Below are 26670 nucleotides of genomic sequence, written 5' to 3'. Positions count from 1 at the left end.
CACACACACACACAAACACAGGTGGCTGTAATTACTGTGTTGAGCCCATTCATGGCACAAGATCAAACTGCGGTCTGCTCGGCTTCAGGAAATACAGAGCTCTGCTTAGAGTTAGACACACACACTTATACACACACAGATGCATGCACCTTCACTCTTTATTTCTCGTCCTCTCTCGAACGTGATGCTGGCATACAAAAGGTTTCCCCTAAAACTGCTTTTGTTTAGTCTGTAAGTAAAACGGAGCTCTGTTTGACTAGGTTGTAGAAACTTACACACCCAGTGTTTACTTCTGCAGGGAGAGAACAGACAGAGAAGGTGGAGAGCAAGGGATTATGGGTTAGATAAGCCTGAAATGTTCAACATCTCCAATCTAACTTAAGAATATACACGGCTGTTTTTTTTGCTGCAGCGGTAAGCAGAACTTGCACAGCCAGACCAGCTGGGCACAAGGTTATAAAAGCAGTAATAATGCTGCTACGGGAGTGGTCAGCTCTTCATATTGATGACCACGCGTGTTTCTCGGTCTGCCGCCCTTTTCACTCCGTTGGATATTCAGACTTTAGACATCCAGTACTTAAAGACAAAAGAATGGACCATTTTGTAATGAAACTATGAGTGGATTTACTATGTATGTAGAAGAAGTTTGCACAGTGAATGTTGTTGAATTTGGCAACATTTTGACAAGACAGTCAGGTCTTGGTCAGGTTTTTTACCCCAGTGAAGACCTTGATGGTTGAAACATTGCTTCACTCAGGACTTGGGAGCCTGGGAACTGTATTCACCTGCTGCCCAGTCGTTTTAAGCAGTTGATTAGACATCCTTCATTTAAAATTTGTGGGGAGAAGGAATGTCTGTCCATACTGATGTGTGGTGTGTTTGTGATTAGTTAGGATTGATTCCCTGTGGGCCCACAGCCCGCAGAGACAGGCTTTGCAGGCGGCAGGTAAATGCCTCATCATCCCCCAGGAGGAGGTGGAAAATGTTGCTGGGAAGCGGGAGGTCTGGACTACCTCGCTTAGCCTGCTCCCAACGTGGCCGAGCCTCCGGATAAGTGGCAGAAAATGGATGGATGGATTGTGATTGTTCAGCTGTAGATATGAGCCTTTGTTGTTTGGTCTGTTTGCGTGATTGCACATTGTTTTAAAAACCTACTTAACCCATTTCAATGCAATTTGGATTTGAATTCACCCTTTTTAGCAATCCAAAGCATTTTTTTCTAGTTGCAACTAAGCTGCTGATTTGTAATATGACTTCAAACCTTTAGTACTTTGGCTGTTAAGGCTTGGAACAAACTCGGGTCCTGTCTGAACAGCAGAAAGCTTCAAAGTTACTTTTGCTGCAACCTAATTCAGTGGTGAAACATTGACCATTTTGTTTTACTTTAAAATATAGTTTGAGAACTGATGAGCGAAGCCTTTTTTGATTCAGTGACTTTGGAAAAACTGAAGCTGGTTACTCATGTCAAGTGCAATACTGATCAAAATTGTTACCCATAAATACCCATCCCTCTCTTAAAAAAATCTTGTCAAAAGGCACATTTCTAGTTAAGACTTTATTTATCCATTCTTTAGTAATAAAACCTGAATAACTGAGGATTCAGCCATATGAACCTCCACAACTTCTTCATGTCTTCCTTTGGTAATGTGGCAATGTAATATCACACACATACACACATCCTGAGCCAACCTGATTTCACTTGCCAGCCAAAAACCTTGGTTAATCAACCACATACCGAGATCACTTTATGAAATAGTTTCTGTGTAAATGCGCGTGTCTGGGTTAGTAAGTCTGTATGTGTGTGAGGGGGTGATTGGCTCACACACACAGGTTTGTATAAAATAGGTCAAAAAGCTGGAAGCAATTCCCAGCCGAACGTTGACGTGTGTTCATCGTATTTCAGAGAGCCCGAGCCCACAATGGCACAACGTGTAATCGCATTTGTAAATAGCATCGTAAAGTTGCACTCGTAAAAAGGTTTGTTGTTGTCCAAGGGGGTTGGTGGAGGGGGTATTTGGAGCAGAAAGCCCGGTCAGGTGTTGGTGTGTGTATTAAAGTGTGTCTGCGTGTCTGCATGTGTATGATGATGAGGGGTAATGAGATCAAATGTTCCAGAAACATTTCAGAGCAAAAGATGTTTAATAACTTCTGAGGATTTTATGTGTATGTGTGTGTGTGTGATTCAGTGATTTAATGAACGTTGGGAAATGTCATCACCTCAAACACACATTACCACTGAGATCACTGACCACTAAATACTCTGGGTGTACACACACACACACACACACACAAGCTGTTAATCTGTCATGTAAGCCAGTGTTGTCGTTCATAGAGAGTAGCAGTTAACTGTTAGTGTACGATTGTCTGTTCTGCGGTTACAGTTAATAAATCTCTCTCTGCGCTGTCGCCTTTTTCTCTCAAACTCTGTCTTTTCATCTCTCTCCTGCTGCCTCTTGACCTCCTCTAAAAGTCAGTCAGTTCCCGTGTTGTTCCCTCTCTTTCTCCGTCACAGCCCCTTTCGATGTCTCTCTCTCATGCTGTTAATGGAGGACTGTGTAGAGGCACAAGTTATAATGATTTCCATAAGGCTACACAGCCTCTCCACAGGCGTGAGTGTAAATCACAGTGACGTGTGTGTGTGTGTGTGTGTGTGTGCGTGCTGAGTAGAGTACACGTGGACTAACATACATCTTGCTGTTTTCTCTTGAGAATATGACATTTTAAAGCCTAGAGACTGTGATTTTTGCCTCTGGACCATGTGTTGGAACAATGGTTGTTGGATTTTGTGAAATGGCTTTAAAGAAGAAAATCCAAAGGCAGAGCGATTAGAGGGATTGTAACAAAAAAAAAGGACAAGAAAAACTATTTTCCTGACAAAGTGAAAAAATGTTTAAACCATAATAATATTAGGGTTGCAGCTCATGATTTTTTTATTAGCAATTCATATTTTGATGATGTTAAAGGTCCAAGAACACCGAAAAACATCAAATATTGTGAAAATAAAATGTGTAATTTGTTAAATTAACTAATTAATCATTTGAAGTATGTTGAAACATGTTGAATGCTGAATAACAAGTTTCCAGAGCCCAAGGTGATGTTTGGTAAAATCAACAATCAAACCCCAAAGATATTTAATTTACAGTGAAACAAAACAAATAGAAGCAGCAGATCAGCACGAACCAGCACATTTTTGGCATATTTACTTGAATATATTGGTTAGTCATCTAATCATTTCAATCCTCTTTCATGAGCACAGAATAAAATTTTTTCAGCTGTATCACAGTCTTCATCAGTTGTTAGGAATTTGTTCAGTCGTCATTAGATCCAAACCCTCTAACAAAGTCCATGAAGAAGATACTGTATGGTTGAAAACTCCAGGAAAAGCTAGTTAGTTTGGTTTGGTTAGTTAAAATATTATCCTGATTGTCAATAAATGTTCTGCATTGCAACCCTGAACTGCGTGCTGATTCATTGAAATATCATTAGTGTTCTGCAGATGCTTTGTAACTATTTAACATTTGTTGGTTTTATTGTTTTGATGAATTACGGAAAACATATTAATTTTCACATTAATATCCACGTCTGTTTTCCAGAGTACAGTCTGGTGGTTTGGCTTGTTCCCAAGTACTTTAAACACCTAGTGCCCATGGAGGATTACATGAGCTGCTAATTACATATGAAACACAAGTCATACTGCAGACAGAAAGTTTCCACAGAACATCTACAGTATTACATTTGGGATCTGGAGCCACAGCATGTAAAACTAACCATTTATTATAATGACACTGTGTGTAATGCTGCAACTTGTGGCAGCTAAATTCAAATAAATATTCCAAAGATTACTGTGGCTGGAGAGAGAAGTATGTGTGGAACGTGGGGTCAAAATGCAGTGTGTGTGTGTGTGTGTGTGTGTGTGCGTGCGTGCGTGTCCGTGTGTGCATGTCCCTTCTGTGTGTGTGTGTGTGTGTGTATGTGTGTACATGTGTGTGTGTGTGTGAGAGAGGGATAGAGTCAGACAAACAGAGGGAGAGCTTTTGGACGTCTCTCACAAAAACCTTTCTGTAAAAACGTATTTATATAAATGTGCAAAATAGTAATCAAAGAATATCTGTGGTACACATCATTGCACCTACCAGAGGTCATTTGTTCAACAGATTCTTAAATTCTTCCAAATAAACTGCCAAAAATGATACATGCATCACTTCCTGCAGACTAGACTATATGATCTTCCTCAGGAAATAGTTGTGCAGCAGATTTAGCTGTAAATAGGCTGAATAGCTATTGTTTTAATGAAGATTAGATAGAGACAGAAATTGATAAATGTACTCTGGATGAGAAGTCCTTAAAATGTTAACATCTACAATACCATGACAGATGAGCAACTCTAAAATACTGCTTCCAAGGTCAAGAATGAACTTTAAACCTCAGTTAAAGAATAAAGTTAACTGTACAATAACTTGCTTGAAACATGGCTCAGTTAGGGTTCGGGTTAGGCAGTAGATCAAGTTCAAATTTGAGTCAAATTGCAATCCATGAGAACTTCGAAGGTTATTTTATGGTATTTCTGATGGTTTTACATACAGTAGAGTTGGGCTAAAGTTCATCTTTGTTCAAAACTGCAATGCTCTGCAATATTTAAAGCAAGCTGTTGTTGCTGAAGCAAAAATAAACCCTCTTGAGACTGAGGTTTAACTAAATAATGTCTCTTCTTCCAGTCTGTAAAACATATTGTAAAACTTCTTACACAGCTTTGTTGAATACTCAGTTCTGATTGGTTCATTACGACTTTCTACAGTCTGTCATTTCTGAATAGCAGACTGCTCCTGTGAATAACAGACCATTGCTCTGAAACCAGTTCAGATCATAGAATTTGGAGGAACTGCAAAGCCCTGACATGAAGGAAACAGAGATGAATGAGTGCTGGATCAAGCGTGAGGCGAGCTGTGCCTGTGTAAAGCCTGAAACTGTGACCGTAGTCAGTTTTAGAGGACTAACAGTGGTTTACTGGGTTTGTCAGATACACAAACTCACATCAGGCTGGTTTTGGCCCTGATGCTGCAACAACCAGCGGTCAGTAAGAGCTGACACAGAAACATCTCTCTCCCTCACACACACATACACATACCAGCCCTAACACATGCACACACACAGAGGTTCTGTCCACATATCCAGTGTCTCTATATTAAAACCTGGAAGGACATGACCCTTTAGGAAAACACTGGCCCCCTGGACACACTCACACATACAAACACATACATACACACCCACACACTAGACTATTGGGAGTCATATTTCTGAGCGTGCTCATGTCCAATTGCTGCCTTTTCTCTACAGACCTAAATGTAAATACAAAAGGAGGTTATACAAATACACACACACACACTCACACTGGGGTACCTTGCCAGTGAATGTGTGAAATGTAGCACACTGTTGAACCATTTCCCCCCTGTAGATCAAAAGAGAGGGGAATGAAAAGAAACAAAGAAGAAAAGAGGCAGAAAATTAAAATAAAGCACAAGTGTGAGGAGAGGATCAAAAACGTAACTCATAAATGATAAAAAGAGCATTTCAGATGTTTTATACCATGCTTGATGCTGTGCAAAGGCAGTTGGGGAAGGAAGGAAGTTTTACAAAATGATGTTAAAAAACTGCAAGCAAATGTCTGTATAATGCGAATTGTAGACTCTGGGGGGACTGTAGCCTACTTACTCTGACACACTATATTTTTCACAAGCTACTTGATCCAAAAACTGCTTCCTGCTTCAAAAATATTAGATTTTTAAGCTTCAGTTATCAATATTGAAATTTACGTGATGTGATCTACTACAGAGAAGACTTATTATATGTTATATGTAGGATTTGTTGGAACTACTCAGTCCACTCACGGTTGTACAGTTATGTTACAGAGTGAAATTCTTCCCTCACAAACAAACAATCTTTGGCTTATTACAAACATAATAAAAACGATATCGATCCAGTCAAATATGCCCGGATCAAACCCTGGAACGGTATTCCCTTTGATTGGCTCGGAACTCTTCAGTATGTAGCTGCCTTTAGCTTATCAAAGTTATTGACACTGTGTATACCCTCACTTATACAGATTGCCTTTACATATTCATAACTATGTGTATGTATGTGGCCATGTGAGTGTGTGAGGATTGGTTGTTGTAATCTCCAGCCAAAGTATCTGGCTGAACATTAGAAGGTGGAACGGGATCAGAAGAAAACATTTTGTTTATTGAAAACAGCTGAAGTAGGGAGGGAATATGTTTTCCACTCTGTATGTGTTCAACTTGAAACAAACAGTGAAACATTAAGTCTACCCCGCAACCTTGCACATACCGAGCTGAAGAAAGGTGTAAAACTGCCTCCACTGGCAGAAACTGTTTCTGATGCCTGGATATCTTAACATGCTGACAGAGGTGTGATTTGCTGGTTTCACACTGAAAGATAATGTTACAGCTTTACTCACAAAAGGTCCAGAAGGTTCTAAAAGGTGTTACATCCCACACATGTGTCAGGGAAAGGCTTTTTTAGCAGGACTCTGGGGCGACTAACTTGTGTACGAGAGTATGAGGATTGACATTGAATCTACAAGTCCACATCATTGTTGGGTCTCTGTAAAGAATATTATAAGGAGGATTGTTCTGCTCTCGACCTGCTCTATGTCAAAAGTGTCCTGAGATAACTTCTGTTATTCTGTTATTTGGCAATATACGTATAAAAAGAATTTAATTGAATTGAACTTCTAGCACTTAGATAAAGACAAAGATATAGAGACAGACACAATATAAAAAGACTTTTGTATATGGGACAGAGAGTGATTAACAGATCAGACCATACTTTAAAATATATACATTGGGAAGAAAGAAGGACCAGAAAATGTACATCTTGGTATATGATGTAGCTCTTTTACCTGTATCTGAAATCTATAAGTTTATGTATAGTTTATATTGTTAATCCAAACACATGCACTGGCAGATTTTCTGTTACTGATTTGTCTCTACAGTGTCACAATACACAGCTGCTATACATAGGCATATAGATGTTTTGAATTTGGGAAATACTTTGATACTTTTGGATGTATGGCTGCACTGTATGGACAGTGGAAGCGTTCCAGGACCCCCTCTGTGATTGGGTCTGTAGGAGGTCTGCCAAGTAAGGTTTACAGTCTCGCACCAGGCCTGGGGGAGGGTATTCTAGCTGTTGAGAGTGCTAAACCATGTTCCCCCTTCAGATCAGACCCCCATGCCGCCCGGCTTCAAACACGCTGCCCTTTCTCAGAACACGCCGTGCATGTGGCAGGAGGGAGGGATGAAGGGGGGGTCAGAGGGAGGGAAGGGGGAGTGAGTTGCAACGGGAATACCGCCACCTCAAGTTACCACTTAGTTAAATAACGTCAGAACACACACCCACACATGCACTGACACACCCATATAAGAAATTCATATCACACAAACACACACACATACAGGGTCTGCGCCACACGGACTGCCAGTATGCTATTAATACCAGCCCCGAGGATGCAGGTCATGCCTCGTATTTGCATTTCAAATGCATCTTACATTCCATCATCCAAATAGTGATGCTTTAAAGACATTTGGCGCTGCATTAAACACTCCCAACTTTCAGGTGGTCTTCTTAAATCCAACCACAGATCAGAATATGTACCAACATGCACGATAAACATATCTATTTACAATTACGCACGCACTCTCATGTATTTCCTGCAGGTGGTCCAAGGCTGTTTGGTTCCTTTTTCTTTCTTTGCATAACTACCATCGGGTTTTGGTTGAAGTTTCAGGTTCGAGCCAAGTTAACCGCACACAACCCCCCCTCATGTATTTTGACAGACCTGATATTGCACTGTATCAGCCCTCCCCACCTCCCTGTTAAAGGGCCCCTCAGATACATTGGTTCCATCTTGAAGCGGTTGCTAGCGTGAAGGTCCAGACAGATGTTTGTATCTTTTTGATAATAGATGTGGGAAGACATGCTGAGGGAGTGAAATTGATACGCCAGCGTGAGAGTAAAAGCAACATGATACTGTAGACATATCGGCACATACAGTATGAAAGTGTGTGAAAAATTATTTGCTCTGTGCACCGTGTTATTTTTCCACGAAAGTCAATTTTGGGAAAACTTTTTTTCCCTCTTAAGGCACAAATTAATGGTCATGCTCTCTCAGTGGCATTAGTCAGGAATGAATGATTTTGTGATTAAGGTTAGAGGAATGTTACAGGGCTTGCAGGAATAATTTTACAGCTTTCTTAACCTGTGACATGCAGTAGCAACGAGTCTCTGGCAAAGTCACACTAATGGACAGACATATCATATGATTTGTCATTTCAGTACTGGATGGAAAGTACGTTTTTGAAAGCCAGAAGTCTCTGTACTGTATGTGGCTTTAATCCTGTGAGCTATCACCTGTTGACCAGCTGTGACTAGATTATACCTGCCACTTCGGGGAATCTTTCCCCCAGTGTCCCTGCCATACGCCTGCTTTTCTATCTGCTTATGTTTTCCTACTTTTACTGCTATCCTTACTGTAAGGTGTAAGTATTTTAAACAGTTTATGACAGTGATGCTTCATATGCATCAAATACAAAGAGTAGCGCAATGTATCACTGATATCTTAGATTTGTTACAAACAATCATACATCATGACCGGCTGCATCACATAAAACTGTCAGGTGCTGACAGAAAACAGAAAAAATCCTCCTAACTCCCTTTCACTTCATTAGCTGACAATTCACTAATGATATGCTTCTTGTCTGTCTCTCTCCCTCCACAGATGACTCCGGTTCAAGAGGTGAAGCAGGAACAGCCAGTAGTGACTCTGAACATGCCCCAGAGTTGGCTGGAAAACTGGGTAACCACTCTCTGAACACATCACTACAGGCACACAAGCATTTTAAAACGAGAAGGAGGCCTAGAGGTGACACTTTAGATAGCTGAGAGTGTGTAACATTTTAAAAAGTACAGTAGCAGATTGTACAATAAACACCTCGCACACTATCAGAGGGGAGAAGGTGAGGGTGTATGCCCACACACAGGCACATAAATACACACAGGCACACATCAGGGGGGTTGTTTGCTCTGATAATTGGCTCTGACAGAGTGGAGAGCAGTCTATTTGTGTGAGGTGTGAGTTGGTGGGACACAGTCCTCCCCCGCTCCCCTTAAGTCTCCCTGGTCCCCTCGTCACGTAACTTAACCCTTCTTTCTTTGCTAGTTGTTTTCCTTTTATCCAACTCTCTCACCTTCCCCTTCTCCCTCTCTTCCTCTCTCTGTTGCGCATTCACACGACGATGTCAACAAACATTTACTCTCTCTTTGTTATTTCACACACATTCTTTCTCTTTATCTGTTTGCATCTCTGTGCTCACACACAACCAAACGTACACAGTCACTGCTTTGGCTAATGTTGCCTTCAAACCAACTTTAGCCCCCTATTTATTTGAATGAGGTCTGTCCGGCAATGCAGCGGGGTGTCAGAGCAAAACTTACAGTCGCCGGCCAGAAAGTTTATCCTCACTCAACTTTAACCATAAGATTATCCATCAAGGTGGCCAATCAAGTAGATGACATAATGTGAACACTGTATTTTGCTGTGTACCTTGTGATCATTGCAAGGAAAGATAAAAATGATAGCCTCTGTGGTCTGGAGTTGTAAAATCCTGTTTATGACCATTGTGCAGTGTTTTGGTGTTTAAAAAGTCTTTAAATGCATAACATGTTCCTCCGAATGAATCTGGATTGTATTTCATTGTTAAATGTACAGATAAATCTTTGTGTGTAAATTCAACCTTTAGAAGAAATGGTTTGTCTTTTTGGAAAATCTACTTATTCCCTTTCTTGCCAAGAGTTAGATGAGAAGATCAATACCACTCTCACATCTGAGAGATGAAGGTCCAGTGTGTAACATTCAGGAGGATCTATTGGCAGAATTGGAATATAATAATCATAGGTATGTTTTCATTAGTGTATAATCACCTGTATAAATCATCTGAAAATAAGAACCGTGTTTTCATTACCTTAGAATGAGACGTTTTTATCTACAGATGCCGCAGGTTGCCTTCTATGGATACATTGTATCTAATTTGTTTAATCCATGCACAAACAGCCATGCTAAAATAGCAGTTTGTAGTTTTATGGGCAGTTATGTGCTGTCCAACCCATACCCACCCTCCTTACAGTCTCTATGTTAAACTAGGCTAACTACCTGCTGGCTGCTAGCTCCATACATAATGCACTGACAGAGTGGCATCAATCTTCTCATCTAACTCTGAGCAAAACATGTAGACTGTGTTCCAGCCTAAGACAAGTCCAAATCCTGACCTAAACCATCCTTCACCTTAAACATAAAATAAATGAAATCCTAAGTCTTACATTAACTCTAAACTCCTCACCTGAATTACTAAACTCTAGTTAAGCCCAAATTACCTCAGTTATCAAAAATATTTTCCATCTCACAATCCAAGTGAGAAATCATAAGTCTCTCTTTTTCTCCCCCTCCCTCTGTCTCTGGCGCACTGTCTGATCAAAGGCGGTCAGTCGGAGGGTCAGCAGTATTTTTACACTGTTAAGTGTGGCGTTGAAGTGGCCCCTGAGACCCTGAACAAGCCTGCCCTTTCGCCCGTTCTGGCTCTCACCTTCTCCCCTCTTCCCTCTCTCTATATCACTGCTTGGTCTGTTCGCCCTCACTTCTCCCCTCTCTCTCTGTTTTTCTTTCTTACTACCTCTGTGCCCTTTCTCTTACCTTTTGCTTTTTTATTGTTTTACTCTCTTTGTTTTCAATTTTTCTGCCATCACTCCAGTTTTATTAGTCTGTTTTTAGCAATCTGTCAGTCCTTTGTAGGTGTTAACCTTAAAATGAACTTCACTGTTTCTCTGTCCATCTCCTTAACTTCTGTTTGATTTGGTTCAGCTTAGACAATATAAATCAGTTAATTTCTGTTGCACTGTGCTGCTTTTTGTTCATTCTCTAGTCTCATCTTTATCCAATCCAGTTCAGCTGTACTTTGCGCTTTGTCTCTTCCCTCCGCTTTCCAATTAATTTCAGGCTAAGCCACTGCAGTTAATTTATGTAATCATCAAAGTAGGACATTGCCAAAACAGTGAACTATTAATCATTGTCTTCTACTCCTCCACTCTACTTTCTTCACTCTGTGGTAGATCTATTGACTCAGTCTGGTCACAGTTCAGCTGTAGTCCAGTAGCTTTTCTTAGACGCAGGGGTGGGGAGGGGGGCAAAGGCGAGACATAAAAGCCTTTCGGGTATGTTTGTTTTGTCATCCTGCCCAGCTTCCTGTCGGTCAGCAGAGAACTATATTCCGCTGAGTAATGCAGCAGTAGTGAAATCTCCACATTTGAGCGCGCAAACCCGTCACATAACTTTCCCCCCTGTTTGTTTACCCAGAGCTAGAATAATAACTGTGTCCACAGAAAGAGACGCAACTGCTGTAGTTTCAGGGTGATTTATCGCCCCGGTTGATGGCTATCTGCTGTGGCTAGAACATGAGGGCTGTAAAATCAAGCGCTCCTGTGAATGATTTCCTCTCCTCCCTCCCTACTAGATAGTTATTTCTCCTCTTTGATCTGATTTCACTGCTGACTGATTGTTGTGTGTTTTTTAAAGAGGGATATGTGTGTATGAATAGATGGGTTTAGGTAAGGTTGGGTCAGTCATGCAACTGCGTGGAGGGATGTGGATGTTTGAATAGATGAATTGGGTTAACTGGCCATTTTATGCTTTCTAAGACATGCATGAATGAATGGATGTTTGGTGTGACGCTAAGTCACGCTCTGGTTTTTTATGACTTGTGCACAGATATGCATTCATGACAGGATATTTACAACGATGTCACATAGCTGTTTAGCAAGTTCCTGGGTTCTACAGAGGAATCTCATTGATGCATGGTTTGAGTTTAAGAGCAGCAGAAGAGTACAAACCTGGGGCCAGAGGCGCACAATCAGTGAAAAATAAGGAATCTAGTATGTGTATATGCATGTGTTTGTGTGTGCAGGTTCCCGGTCATGTGAGTTAGTCTTTTCGTGGAGAAGGGGAAGTGATTCAAACATTTTTCTCAAACAAAACAATTAGGTTTATTCCAGCAAATTAGGTTGTATATACCAAGAGGCACGCTGCCATATGTTGTTACAGCACAACATGGAATTCATGGCAATGCCTGTGGCCATGACCTCAGCCTGTCTGATGCTCCTCACACAGCAAAAAAAGGCCATTACAAAGTCTTGTGTTCAGTCCCCAAAATGAACTAAATCTGAAAAAAAAAAAAACTCTGCAGATTGAGATGATTCAGTTTGTTCCTAATTCTACTTTTCTTTTTTTACAAAGTTTGTAGAAACACGTCAGTATGTTACAAGGAAGTCCTTTTTCCCATCAGGTATGAATGTACTTGTGTGTAGATGCAGATTATTATTATTAACTTCAAAGAAGCTGATTTCACGGTGTGTAGTGGAAGATTACGCACCGGTGCAGAATATCCCTGGGCCAGAAAATGTATTTGCAATCACATTGCATCACAATTGCTGCAGATGTCTGTGTGCGTAAACAAGGGTTCAACCAACAAAACGTCAGATTGAGCAAGAAGAAAGCAACAACACAGAGTTCATAAAGCCAAGCAAACATGCATACAATATCTGTGTGAGAAATAGTTAATAGCTAATAAGCCAACAAAAGCTGTCGCTCATGAGGCTTAAAACATTTCTCAACACTCTTTATGTGTTACAGCCTTTTCAGATAGCGTGGCTTTGATCGCTCCTTATGTCTTATAAAAGTCACATAAGACTCTTTCCACTGGTCTGAAGAGCAGAACACTGCTTGTAAATATAAAACTGCTCTGTAAACCGTTTATCTCTGCTAATATCTTCTGTTCTCTCCTTTCCTTTCCTGCCTGCCCTTCTTTTTCTCCCATCTGTAGTTGACTGACATGAAGAAAGAGTGTTTCTGTCTTAAACCACGCAATTTAAGTAACTGAACATTAAGCCCCCATGCTCTGCAGGCAGCCAATAGCAATAGAACTTGTTTTCGAGTGCTGTCTTAATAATCATAGTTTTAAATTCTCCCTTTCGCCCTCTCTCCGCTTGCAGTACGTCCACGCTTCACTCAGCCGTCAAAGATGAGGAAGCGCGTCATCGCTCGCCCAGTGGGCAGCTCGGTGCGTCTGAAGTGTACAGCAAGCGGCAACCCCCGCCCCGACATCGTCTGGCTAAAGGACAGCCGGCCGCTGGTGGACGAGGACGAAGGAGCAGTAGGAGAGGAAGGGAAGAAGAAGAAGTGGACTCTGAGTCTGAAGAACCTGACGCCCGAGCATAGCGGGAAGTACACCTGCCACGTCTCCAATAAAGCGGGAGAGATCAATGCCACCTACAAAGTGGAAGTCATACGTGAGTTATTGTTTGGAAGAATCTGCCCAGTTGAAGTGTTGTCTCCCAACAGAGCAGGAGAGAGTTGATGCCACCTCCAAACTCCTCAATAGGATAGCAGAGATTGAACAAGTGCTAATGTCATTATAAACAAGGCTAGAAAATAACAAATGATTACTTTTTAGATTACAATTAGTCTTTATTTAGTTTTTGATTATTATTTTTTTACTTGTGGAAAGGGAGGAAGCTTTGTTGTTATTATTATGTAAGTCAGTCAGTCCTTAAAACCTTTTTTACAAAGACATTATGGATGGTAGATGGTAGCAAGCATTCTTACTGAAATGGTTATTGTCTTTTTCACAGTGACCATTTGTGAGCTCTGTGTTCACTGTTAGAGATTAGTAACTTTGTTCATCTACATAGTTTTCCACCCATGTAATCTTACTTCTGCTTGAGTAATGCTTGTCATGTGTTAAGGTCATGTGACAGCAGGATATTATAGCACTCTTAATTCCTGATTCCATTTGAAATGTTGCCATCCAAACATTAGACACATGCATGAATCATCTCTCTCTGATGGAGTCTTCTTAAGTATGGATGCAGTTGCAGCTACAGAACATTGAGAAAAACAGCTGGAAAAGGCAAATTCTTCACTGTTTGTTTATTGTCAAATGAATAATGCATTCATCATCTAAATGTAAAATGTTTAATGTATGTAAAAAATGGTGGTAATTTCATGTTGTGACACATCAGAAAGCAAATTTTTGGAGCTGTGGTGTGGGAGTTGTTCCTGCTGGTATATGATATAGTGGCATATCTTATACCAGCAGGAACGTCTCTCACCCAAACAATAACATACATTACACTGTACACAGTGTATGTATTATTGTTTAACTGAGAGGCCTGTCTGACTAAATAGCAGGGTTTGCAATGGGTTTTGTTTCCCTTCTGACTCACAATACAGTGATTATGTAGAGTGTCTAAGATGATATGAGAACACCATAATTAACTTTTCAACTATTTAAATGATTTGCTGGCAAAGAGTCTGATGCCAGTGATCAGTCTTTGCTTTCATAAGACATTGCTGCTTATTCTGTTTGGAGGACCTGAGTACACATTTTCATCTTGTTATAAGAGAGAAAGACGTGGAGAGTCATCAGCACGTTTCTCTCATACCATTTAATATGTTATGTTAAAAGTGTTTATCTACACCGAATCATGGCCTCATTTTCATGGCAGATGTTAGAGTTAGATGTTAGGCAGATGAATTTGCACAATTATTGAATTGGATTCACACATTTCTACCACAGGAAGAGTATCAAGCAACATTTGAATGTACAAATTTCTTGGATTAATTAATTTAATGCAAGTCTCGTGTGGTTGGTTGTAAAGTAGAGCCACAGTGCCCACACGCACCAGTGTGCTGGCCAATGCATTGCACCAAGAATAGAAGTTTAAAATGGCTTTTAAAAGGGTCCTTTCACTTCAGTGGCATTTATTGATCACCACCAGGGTTGTCAGTAAACGTAAGTCAAGCGAGCAAGGAATGTTCAGCAAGTTTTTCAGTTTGGATGGTGAGCCAGCTGCAGTTTCAGTCTAAAAAAGGTCTAGTTTTACTGTTGAAAGCAGAATGTGTGTTATGATGAGTTCAGAGTGTTTTCTGATGTATATGGTTGTGTTGGAAGACTGCAAAAGCTGTTTTTAGTGCTGAATGATTTAATGTTAAGTTGTTTGGTGAGGCTGAATGTGTGTGTGTGTGCACTGCACTGTACTGTTACTGAATGTGATAGCCCTGTTGAGAGCCTCAGACTAGCTCCTCTCACTTTACTCGACACATCTGTTGTACATTAAAGTACAGCTGTAGTCTTTCCTGAACGACACTTACGCACACACACACACACACAAACAGAAAGGAAGTAAATCAAACCACTGCTCGCGTCTGTCAAATGTGACATTTTCTCGATCAGTAGAGATTCACTCAGCTGTCAGTCATTCACAACTGTTAGAAAGAAGACTAGAAAAAAAGGGAGTCCAGAACAGAAAACCAGTAAAGCCCTCAGAAAACATCCATAAATAGAGATGTTGAATATAGTACATCAGGACATAATTCTTAGATATGATCATGTATCTGGTTGGAATGGGTCTGCACCTGCTTTACTAGGAATCCTGTTTAAAGCTAGGATTAAATACATTTTGATTAAATACATTAAATGCAGCATTCTGCATCCCTCTTGAACATTGCCTTACTCCCTAAAAGAATACTTGTCAGTTCAATTCCTGGCCACATGCTCCAAAAAAATAGGGGGCTTAATTTAATCTCCTCCTCTCTCATCTCATTTGTGTTTATTCGCATTACTCGCGCTAGTAATTATGAACTGCTGAACCCACTTACTACAGCGGTATGAACCCAAAATAAACAGATATTGCTCTGATGTAATTGCAATAAAGGGATCAAAAGGATGCCAAAATAACTACATCATGATGCCAATTTGTAAAAAGTATGAATTCATGCTTTGTCAGGTCTGTCCGCAAGACAACAAGCAAACAACTTTGTTTTTTACTTTGTCTTTCCATATGTTAGCTGAATGAGTTCTGGCAGTTTTGTTAGTGTGTGAAGGTTCCTTTGCATTTCATTGTAGGTAGCCATGCTTACCAGATGCCTTCAGGACGTGCTGTGACTACATTAACACATTTTAGTTTAAATAATTTAACTTATAGCACCCGAACCTCTTGACCTGTGCACCACTGTCTGTAACATGCATTGAAAGTTTGCACTGCAAAGTGTTCTAAACCTAGTTTCCTTTAACACAGGTAAAACTGAGAATTCCTTTAATTCTGTTTAAGAGAAAGGTTTCAAAAAAGCTGGTGTCAAACTGGGGTAAAAAAAAAAAAACCTTCATATCCTTGTGTTACATTCTTGTGAGATTGTATTACCAGATACTGAAAAGGAGACTTCTCTGGCAGGTGTGTTTATTCTGATGTATAAACAGAAAAAGAAAAGGCAGGAGCTGAACAAAAGGAATCTGTTTGTGTATCTTCAGCAAAGACGGAGGATGTGGTGCTGAATACAGCAGATACTGTAAATAATGCTTGTAAACCATATTATAGTCTCTCAGGGCTGCATTTAATAAACACCGTACAGACTCATTTCTCACTTGCTTTTCTCCTGATTTTAATTCTGATTACAGCTAAATTTGTTTGTCAACTGAAATAGAATTAATATTGAATGTACTTTCTGTGTCTGTGTCTCTTTCTGCAGAGCGTACCAACTCTAAACCCATTCTGACAGGAACTCACCCTGTCAACACCACTGTGGACTACGGAGGAACCACGTCCTTCCAGTGTAAAGTCCGCAGCGATGTCAAGCCGGTCATTCAGTGGCTTAAAAGAGTTGAACCTGGTGATGAAAACAAATTTAACTCCACCATAGAGGTACAAACACACACATGTAAACCAAATTCTCAGCAGCAAGTTAAATAGTGATATATGTCTGAATTGCTCAATACACTCATAATTTGTATGATTTTATTCAAAGGTTGGAGACCACCGCTTTGTGGTCCTGCCTACAGGGGAAGTTTGGTCACGTCCTGACGGATCCTACCTCAACAAGCTGCTGATAACCAGAGCCAAGGAGGAGGATGCCGGCATGTACATCTGCCTAGGAGCCAATACTATGGGCTACAGCTTCAGGAGTGCCTACCTGACGGTGCTACCAGGTCAGAGAAAGAAAGAGAGAGCAACGTGCACACACAGAGAATTGTATATAATCATGTGTAATTTTCTCTCTGGTTTACAATAGAGGGAGATACTTGACAAGCAGGTTTGATTGGTTGTTTGAAGTTGCTACCAGTTACATTAAAAAAACTAGACTCTACTAATGCTAGCCTTCATTAGACACATTTCATACATTTTTAACTTGATATATAATAGTGGCAAAATTATCAATAAGCTATTGTACTCCACTGGGTGCCTGTCTATAACAGCACCAGTTAACACAATCAGTTAACAACAACATGGTAACAACATGTCAGGCTTACTATATGCTTCCTGAGCCACCAATCAAAATAAACAGTCTTCCTCACCTTTGCAAGCAATAAAGCATAATATCGCCATCAGCTAACAACATGCTATCTTACAATAACTGGCTAATAGCATCTTAAGATAACTAGCCTGTTTCCATCACTGGCAGCATGCTGCTCAACCCACCATGCTTTTCCTTTCGTTAATTTACTCATCTCTCGCTCTTTCACAGATCTGAAGCCCCAAAGCAACTCTGTCCCCACAGCAACGTCCCCTGGCCTCCCCTGGCCCGTCATTATAGGAATACCAGCAGGCGTCGCCTTCATCTTAGGCACCGCCCTCCTCTGGTTCTGCCAATCAAAACGCACCTGCTCCTCTTCCTCTTCCTCCTCCTCTGCTCTTCCTGCGGGCCAGCGTCTGCCTGCGGCAAATCGTGACCGAGGCTGTCCGACGGTGCCTCCTCAACCGGCCAGCGGGGATAAAGATTGTCTTTCATATGAGGACTACATTGCCCATCAGCAGCTGCTTCTGGCTCAGGGAGGCGCTGGATTGGCTCCTAAGGTCTACCCGAAGATCTACACGGATATACACACACACACGCATTCACACGTGGACGGGAAAGTACACCAGCACCAGCACATTCACTACCAGTGTTAGCAGCGAGGCTAGCAGCACGCTTCGGGGTTTCACGTTCAACTCTTACACGAACATGTTCCTGTGCATGCAGACTCTTCACAACAGTTCATAACTAACTGCTGACATACAGAGCAAAGAACAAGGAAAGCTACACACAAGAGACCATGCGGATTCATATACAGAAACATGATCACGCAACGCTTGCTCTTGCTCATACTGCTACAGCCACGTTATTGTGTAAACAGACTTATTCAAGACACAAACAATGAAGAATGTAAAGAAAGAAGACAAAGATCCTTATTTTTAGCCAATCTGGAGGACAATCCAGTGAAATCTATGAGAGAAATAATCACAAAATATGTTTTATTCACGCCTTTATATATATAAAATCTTTTCTGTAGATTTTTAAATCTCTCTTTTTGTTGCCCAAAGGCCTTATTTGAAGCCACAATGAACTCTGCAGCTTCAAGGTAACTTAACCCAACATTTCTCTGTCTTTTAGTACTTTGGACACAACCACAACCTCCTCAGTAACAGTAGAAATACAACTTGCCTCGACTACAAGCCTCCAACTATAGCTACTCATGTATATTTTGGAATACAATTATATGGCATTTAGCACACTACTTCATCCTGGGAAATCTATAAAGAACAATATAGCATGTGATTAATGTAATAGCATAATTTCAATAGCCCAACTGAGCCATAAGAAACACAATTCAAACTCCCACTGTATCCACACCCTCGGGAAGGATGACGGCTTTGGTTTTTGCTTCTGCCGGGTTCAGCTGCTATCAGGGTACTAAAGAGCTGATGTCGAACTGGTTAACTCAAACAGCATGGATCAATCTTAGTAGACTGATTTTAGCAGCAGCTACAGTGTGATTCCTGCTACAGCCAAGGAGCCCCTCCAAAAGCACATCTACTGACAGCTGACATCTTCTGCCCCTTTACTTCCCGGAGAACAGCGGCATTTCCTGTTTCGCATCGTCTCTTTTTCAGTTTTGATTGACGCTCAATGACTTTGCAAGAGAGGGATTAAGGATATCAGTTCTCCTCCTGTCATCCGTTCAACCTCTTTAGCCAACAGCACAAAGGGCTGAACGTCAGTGCCTCTGTGTTAAATGGTGCCGTCTGAGAATTGTTTCCAGATTTTGTGGATCACTGTTGCACCATTGGATATGTCACAGGTTCTTGTTAATCTGTGATGAGATTTAGAGGGCTTTCAAGAAAGGAACTTCATCCTAAATTCTAACTCAAGGATGAGTCCTCAACTCAAAGTGCCTCACAATGTGACCTCAAGTGTAACGGAACAGGTTCTGCACACATGGTGTTGTTACAGAGCAGAGGCACTCGTGTTGTTGTTGTTTTTATCTGAAGAGGAGAGGTTTTTGATGAAGGGCTGCCTTCTCACCTGCATAGCCCTCTGTCGCTCTGATCAAGAGAATGGAAAATGTTGCAGTCAAGAGATTCTAGATGCTAAAAAGGTCAAATAATGGGAATCAAATATCAGTATTTTTATCACTAACATTTAGAGCCATATAATGTGCAAACGTTATTTTTATTACTCTAGCAATACCCACTGACAGAACCCCATAAACTGCTCTTATTGCTGTACAGTGGCAAAGATATACATTGATACATTCAGAGATATGTCTGGGATATTTAGTTCTGCATATATTATTCACGTATCTGCATATTTACCACTAATGTTATTGACCACTTTAAGAAAATCTAAACATCTAAAACTTGGTACCATGTTACACCTTCAAAGGTGTTTTCACAACTTTTAGCGGATTAGACTTCCTCTCAGGACTGTGTGGGTGTGTACAAAGTGCGTCTGATTAAGATTTCCCTCACTCTCGTGTAGTTTTGTTGCACCTTTTAGTGTAAGACAATGTACAACTGTATCCTTCTCATTCATAGATTGGTAAACATAAAGGCAATTTCCAACATTGCTCCTCCTGAGCAGAGGTCTCATCAGCCAGATAAACTGAAACCACCTGTGTGGCTCTCCAGTCCCTTTCATTTATAAACGAGGTCACCAGCAGCTGCTATGAGTAAAGCAAATCATACACTATATAAATGATCCCAGAATCAGCTGTTTTCAAAACCACTGTAAGATCAAGTTGAACAGAGTGGATGTGAGATTAAGGTCATATTTACTAGGTGATGATCTTGTTCTTTTCGCTAGCACTAAAATCCAAAATCTAAAGATTCCTTTTAAAACTGCAGCTACTAAAGCATCAAAGTCATCTGCCAAACTAGTAGCAATGTAGTACTGGTTTTGACTGATTTACATCTTTTCTTGTTGCTTGGTTTGCTTATGTATTTCAATGACTTAGTTATCATTGTACTTGTGTTTTCACTGCTTCTGGTAAGTATTGAGAAGTTTCCTCACACTAAAACGTGATAAAATCACTTACATCAGCCATGTTTTCATGAAAGAGACCATGTGGATTCATATACAGTGTCCACAACTTAACAATTAAACAAAACAAAAAAACGTCAATGTCATTGGTCCATCTGTCGTATGCTTCCTGTATTTTTGAAAAGTACTACACCCCCAAACAGGGACCTTTTAGGGGTTAAAATAATGGCCCCAGAACTTATTTTAGACCCTGGTCCCTGTGGTAAAAACACATTGAGTTCCTCCAAAGGTTCCTAGTCCTCTGGGGAAAGTTGGTGTGGTGGAAACGCTGCTATTGACCCAAACCTCATCAGAAACCAAACCCTCCCAGTTACTGTACAACAGACTTCCTTTTGCTGTTTCTCAGGTGTCCATCTTGTTGTTCCTGTGTGTGAATCTGACCACTAAATAAAAACTGTGTAGAATGATATGCCAAGATAAGATTTACATTTCATCTGTTTTACATTACAGCAATCTCTGAAGGCACACTCAGTGGGGTGACTCTGTTCGGAGATGTTTAAACATTAAAAGATTAGTTTTTTAATGCAGGAACGTATATGTGAAATATGCAAGCAACTGTGGGCTTGCCATGTAGTCCATTGCATTTGTATTAAGGCAGTGTCTCTCTGCAGACCCTCTTAAATACAACTTTACAGCCTTTACAAGGGTGTGTTTCAACAACCATGTGAAAGGAAGTGATATATTGAAATCACTTGATAACTTTAGTTACGCACATGCTCGTTCCTTAGCCTGTATTTTTGCACAAATCTTTAAACCTAAGTAGGTAAATGTACAAAATGATTCACATATGATTCACAGACCAGAACTTTGACTCTAACTACCAGTCAGGCCACCAGTCTCTTTCTTTGCATATTTTGAATCCCTCACAGAGATTTTGTTTTTGTATTATTTCACTTTCTGAAGACTTTTAAGAAAGACAAAGCATGCAGCCCTCAGACAATAGGAGCCACATTTGTATACCTGCACAAACAATTTCACTAAATTAATTAACAGCCTGTGACCATATTGTATTTATTGTTCATCTTTCCAGCAGCCTCTCCTATCTAACAATTGAAATACATGTAAAGTTCAAATGAAAGTACATCAGAACAGCAAAGAATATGCTTATCATAATAATTATGGTACAATTCCAAACAGACACATGTTCATTTATTTCCCTCTCTACAAACAGCGTGAACTGAAAATAGGTCTTGAAACTTTGCATTAATAGCTCTCCCTTCAACATGCGTTCTTCTTGTCCTCCCATCTTTTCTGTTTTGAAACATCTGTTAACAAAGTCACCCCGAACAGCTGGAGTGTGTTCCTTCATTGTAAAGTTTTTCTTCCCATGTTTAAGGGGCGGAAAAGTTTCCAAACAGTAAAGTTTTCCTCAGTCAAGTTTTTCTGTGAAAACTCTCGTCACTTGGGTTACCTGTTTTCATTCATTTCCCATTAATCCCAGTTTTTTTGTGTCAAAGCTAATGGACTGCCAGTAGACAGACTGTGTATATGTGCACTTAGCACTAGCATGTACATGGGATGATATTAGTGTTGAGATTATACTTTTAGATAATTTAGTGAGAAAGCGTTGGACCATTCAGTAGCTCTAGCAACACATTGGCCCACAAAACATGATAAATGCTGAATTGTCTCAATATTCAAAAAGAAAGGTGTCTAATTTATTTTCTTCATATAACTGGGCATTATACTGCATGAGTGGATTTTGTGTTATAGTAGTAATGTAAGCTATGTAGCAAATACCATGTTCATGTCATTGTAAGATACTGTATTTATACGTTCAGACGGACTATACGAAACTTTATCGATAATCTTTGTATCGACAATCTTGTACAGGCTATTGTCATTTAGGATAAAATGTTGTTTTCTCCCATTGTAATCATGTTATTGGTGCCATTAAAAAAGTCAAATCTATGTATCATTGTCTTTTCAGTAGTTTTTTCCTTCAGGTCTGTCTCTCTCTGTGTGTGAAGAGATTCGTGTCCAATGCTGTACAATACCTCACTGTACCACGGAACTGTTTTTAAGTGAATGTCCTCTAAATAGTTGTAGCCCTTCAATTGTGATTTGTTTCATCTGTCAACGTGACTGTCTGCTGGGATGACAGATGGACATCGCACCGCATGTCCATGCAGATGCAGGGTGTGAAGGCCCAGCATCTCTTTCCCTCTCTGACTCATTTGGAGAAAGAAGATGATGAAAGAGGCACAGCAAAGGGGTGGAGGTGGCAACAGGGCGGGGCATGGGAACAGAATAAGAAAAATAAATGACTTAAAATGGTATTCTTTAAGTTCGCCAGGTTGTTAGTAACATGTTCTTTCTTCATAGAGACTGTCAAAACATCTTTAGATGATCTTGAATTGGTCACAGCACAGCGCATCATTATCTTTGAATTAGCTCTTTGACGTAACAAAAATCACTTTAGTGCATTTTTTGGCCACTTGGGGGCAGCAGAACAAGCAATAAACAAAATATTAACATTGTTAAATTCTAAAGTCGATATAGCTAACACGTTAGCAAACAGTTGCCAGTTTACACATCCAGCCGACATTAACATTCATTTAGAGTCATGTTTTTGTGCAAATATCTCCTAGGAACCCTATTTTTATCAGCAGGTAGTGTACAGTGCCTGGAAACTTAAAAAACAAAAAAGACCTGAAAGAATGCACCACAGTGCTGAGTGGGAATTGCAGTCAGATGTAGTCTCTGTGGGTTTGTCACTACAAACAACCCCTTTCACTTTATGTGTAGTTATTTGATGCATTTTTATTATAAAAAGTGCAGCTTTAATAACGGCCACTTCATACAGAGGCTTTGGCTGAGGTGCCCCTGACCCTGTACAGTAATCCATCGGTTCAACAGATGTCCACCAAAATCTTCCACTGATTATTCCAAGGTGAAAAAATTGATGTGATGTATTAAAAACAATAAAGGTTCAATTCAGTCAGTGAAGTTATTGCACTGTAATAGTAAATTATGGGTAGCTAACAGGCATTTATTTATATTAAAATGCCATTATTAATTTGCTAGAATTAGAAGAGAATTTTACTTCACAGCAAAGGAAAAGCAAAATGAAACGTCCCCAAAATCTACCCTGTAATTGCTTTGCCTTCTTTGTTTCCCCACATTTCATTTCAGTTGGATCAGACATGACCCCTGTGTGTGTGTGTGTGTGTGTGTGTGTGTGTGTATGTGCAGGGGCTAGGGAAAGGAAAAGAAGTTTGAGAAAGAAACACTGAAAATATACAAAGAAGCAAATCATCTCACAGGAATCTGCGGTTTTGAAATGTTTGCAAAGTCAACAGTTACTCATGACTACATGACCTAACCCAGGGATTTACAAATCCTGGATCATGTTGATTTCTATACATCTGGTAAGCTTCACTAGTAATAAATAAATAGCAAGTGTTAGATTTAAAGCTGTGAAGGACATTTTACATTCTACATTTTACAAATGTGAGATAAGAGCAGAAGATATATATGACTTTCCCAGGCTGTTTCCATCCTTGACCTTCAACTCCCATTCTTCTCTTATCTCAGAGATTAGTATTTTTCCTGCGTTTCTGTGTTCCTGGTTATCTCCCGTGAGTTTGATTGACTTGAAGCGTTAGGGGGGTGGAAGATGGGGAGGACAGAGACGAGAGGAGGAAAAGATGAAGAGGGGCAGGGAGGAGGAGGATGACACAGAGTGGAGCCGCTGACAGATGTGTTGAGCTCACTGCTGCTCAGCAGTGATGAGAGGAGATGAAAAAATGGAGAGGAGATCAGTGAAAAACTGTGGAAGTGTCAAACAGCGGGGAACGAAATGTGCAGAACAGGATGGGAAGAGGAAACGTCACAAAGGCCCGATACCTTCTGTCCAATCTGTCTCCACTTTGATTTGTTATTTGGACACTTGAATCAAAGAATTGTTCACTTAGGAGCAATCGAACAAGTAATAGCTTTTAATTTCTTAGAGAAAAACAAAATATAATCTAGTCAGTCACACAGAAGCATCCACTGTGTAGTTTTATTTAACTTTAAAAGTGACCTTTCAAATCAATACCAAAAGCATTGTTGACCGATCCACAATGTAATTAATGTGAGCTGTAAGTCGACTGTGGGTAATTTCACAAGATGTGTTGTTTAATTAATGTTGTAAATAAATATGAATCCATGTCAGATATCCTCAGATTGTTCAGTTTTAAAGGTGACCCTTGAGCTACTAGTACTTTATTTTGAGTTCACATGGCATCAAACGTCAGTGCAGATTGTCTGTAGTTTAACCTTGAGGCGCATGTAGTCTTCACATTTTATAAACTGCATTTTTCTCACTGGTAGACTTCCAGTAAGGCTGTTGTTGGTTTAGCTGACAAGTGCAAATCTACTGGAACCCTTCCTCCCTCTGTCAACAGGGATATTACAGAGTAATCTGAACAGAAGAAATGTTGATTATTGTTGTTGTTTGGCAGAGAGATGCTTTAATTAAAGGTAAAAAGGTTTACCAAAAAAGATTTTTCATGAAGGAAAAATGTGCTCTATCGTGAGCCGCTGTGTGGATGAGCAGGAGGGTGTGAATTGACCGAAGACATTCCTGAGCTGTTGAGATGAAGGATCAGTCCTTTGTTGGGTTGAGGTCACTGTTTTCTTTTCTTTTCTTTTGACATGAACCCTCATTACGCGTTTAATACAGCAATTTAAAAGTGTTTTACGAGTGTTTTCTGGTTGTTTGACACAGAGACACAACAATTTAAACTACAAATACCAGAAATAATGAGGTGTGCGTGTAATTACCATATATCAATAGACACCAAAGAGACAAAGGTAAAAATGTAGATTTGCAAGTCCAGTGTTCTCTGGGTGTTGGATCCCTTGCTTGCTGCTCTAGCCGGTGAGCACACTACTACCACTATTTATTTTTGAACAAGTAAACCATCACAGTTATGGGCACTCTTCTCTATTGCAGCCACACTTCCTTTGGTCAAGGAGATGGCTGTGTTCAACAAAATCTTGTCCATTGCCAGAGCAAATGTTTAATCCTTTGGACCTTGAGGTCTTGCGGGGCCTTTTGCTCTCTCACAGAGTGGGTTCTGGTGTGCGGTTGGCTGGCTAAAAAGGGTGTGAACCCATGGAGGAGATTCCTGGGTGCTTGAGTCAACAGCAGCTGCGGTTGGTGATGAAGGGAAGCTGTCCAAAGAGCTTTTTTACCGACAACTGCCTTTTCACCGTGAAAGGACGGCTCAGGTGAATGGAGTCAGTGACCATGAAGGGCTCACACAGACACGCACCTGGGGAAAAAAAAACACAACACACATCTTCTCATAGAAACCCGAAAGATACCGATACATACACACACTCACCCGGAAAAGAGGCTGAAAATGGATCTGCGACGTGTGCCTACAGCTACACACGGAGGTTTGCACACGCACAAAAGCACAGATGCTTGCATGGCGCACACTCACATACACACAGAGGGGGAACAACACAGACACCTGGCTGGCATTGAAGCACTGTTCTGTTTGCATACCTCTCCCTCTCCACACTCATCCTCCACACAGCCACAAAGCTGCCATTAAAACTAGGAAAACAAAAACACAAAAAAAGAGGCTAAAAGGGGGCAACAGGCGGCTTCCATCCTTCTTCCACCCATCCCTCCCTTCCACCCTTCCTCCCTTTCTCCGTCTCTCCATACCAAATGTTTACCCCCCCCACCACCACCACCACCACCACCGCCGTGAAAAGAGAGGGATGTGGACAGACAGGGTGAGAAAAGAAAGAAATCTGGCAGAGGGGAAGGGAGCCAAGGCCTTTAAAGTCTGCCACAGAGCCGTGACAAAAGCCTCCTAATCTCGGTGTTGTCTTTCGGCCCCTTTTTCTCCCCGCACATCCTGCCAAGTGTGTGTCGCTCTGTGTGTGAGAGAGAAAGAGAGAGGAAGAAAGTCAGACTGAGTGTGTGTTATGCAAGCTACAGTGTGTGTGGATTTGTCTGAGAAAGCAGTAAAAAGGCAAGGTAAGGTGGTGTGTGTTTGTGTGAAAAGAGACTTTGATAACAAAAGTTAGTTGTGTGTGTGTGTGTGTGTGTGTGTGTGTGTCAACTGTCAAATTCAGCCATTCTCATTAACTGAGAAACTGATTTATTATTGGTTTAATTACAGAACTCTGGGTGTGCACCAATTAAGACTCGTACGTACATCCTCCAACAGCAGCCTTCCAAGGAT

At 40.6% G+C, this 26670-nt stretch overlaps 1 protein-coding gene across 1 annotated transcript in view; it reads left to right on the top strand.

The window, feature by feature from the left end:
• fgfrl1a (fibroblast growth factor receptor like 1a) overlaps positions 1–22377 on the top strand; it is a 63597-nt gene extending 41220 nt beyond the window's left edge. The window contains exons 4-8 of the mRNA XM_035669648.1: positions 8795–8872; positions 13114–13410; positions 16649–16821; positions 16925–17105; positions 17642–22377. Of these exons, the coding sequence (XP_035525541.1) occupies positions 8795–8872; positions 13114–13410; positions 16649–16821; positions 16925–17105; positions 17642–18066 (1154 nt within the window). The 3' untranslated portion in view covers positions 18067–22377. The remainder of the gene's footprint in view (positions 1–8794; positions 8873–13113; positions 13411–16648; positions 16822–16924; positions 17106–17641) is intronic.
• Positions 22378–26670: the final 4293 nt, after the last annotated feature.

Source organism: Morone saxatilis, unplaced genomic scaffold (genome assembly GCF_004916995.1).
Source record: "Morone saxatilis isolate NCDOM2014 unplaced genomic scaffold, NCSU_SB_2.0 Contig22, whole genome shotgun sequence".
Classification (NCBI taxonomy): Eukaryota; Metazoa; Chordata; class Actinopteri; family Moronidae; genus Morone; species Morone saxatilis.
Note: the sequence above shows the minus strand (reverse complement) of the source record. Positions and strands in the feature narration are given on the sequence as shown.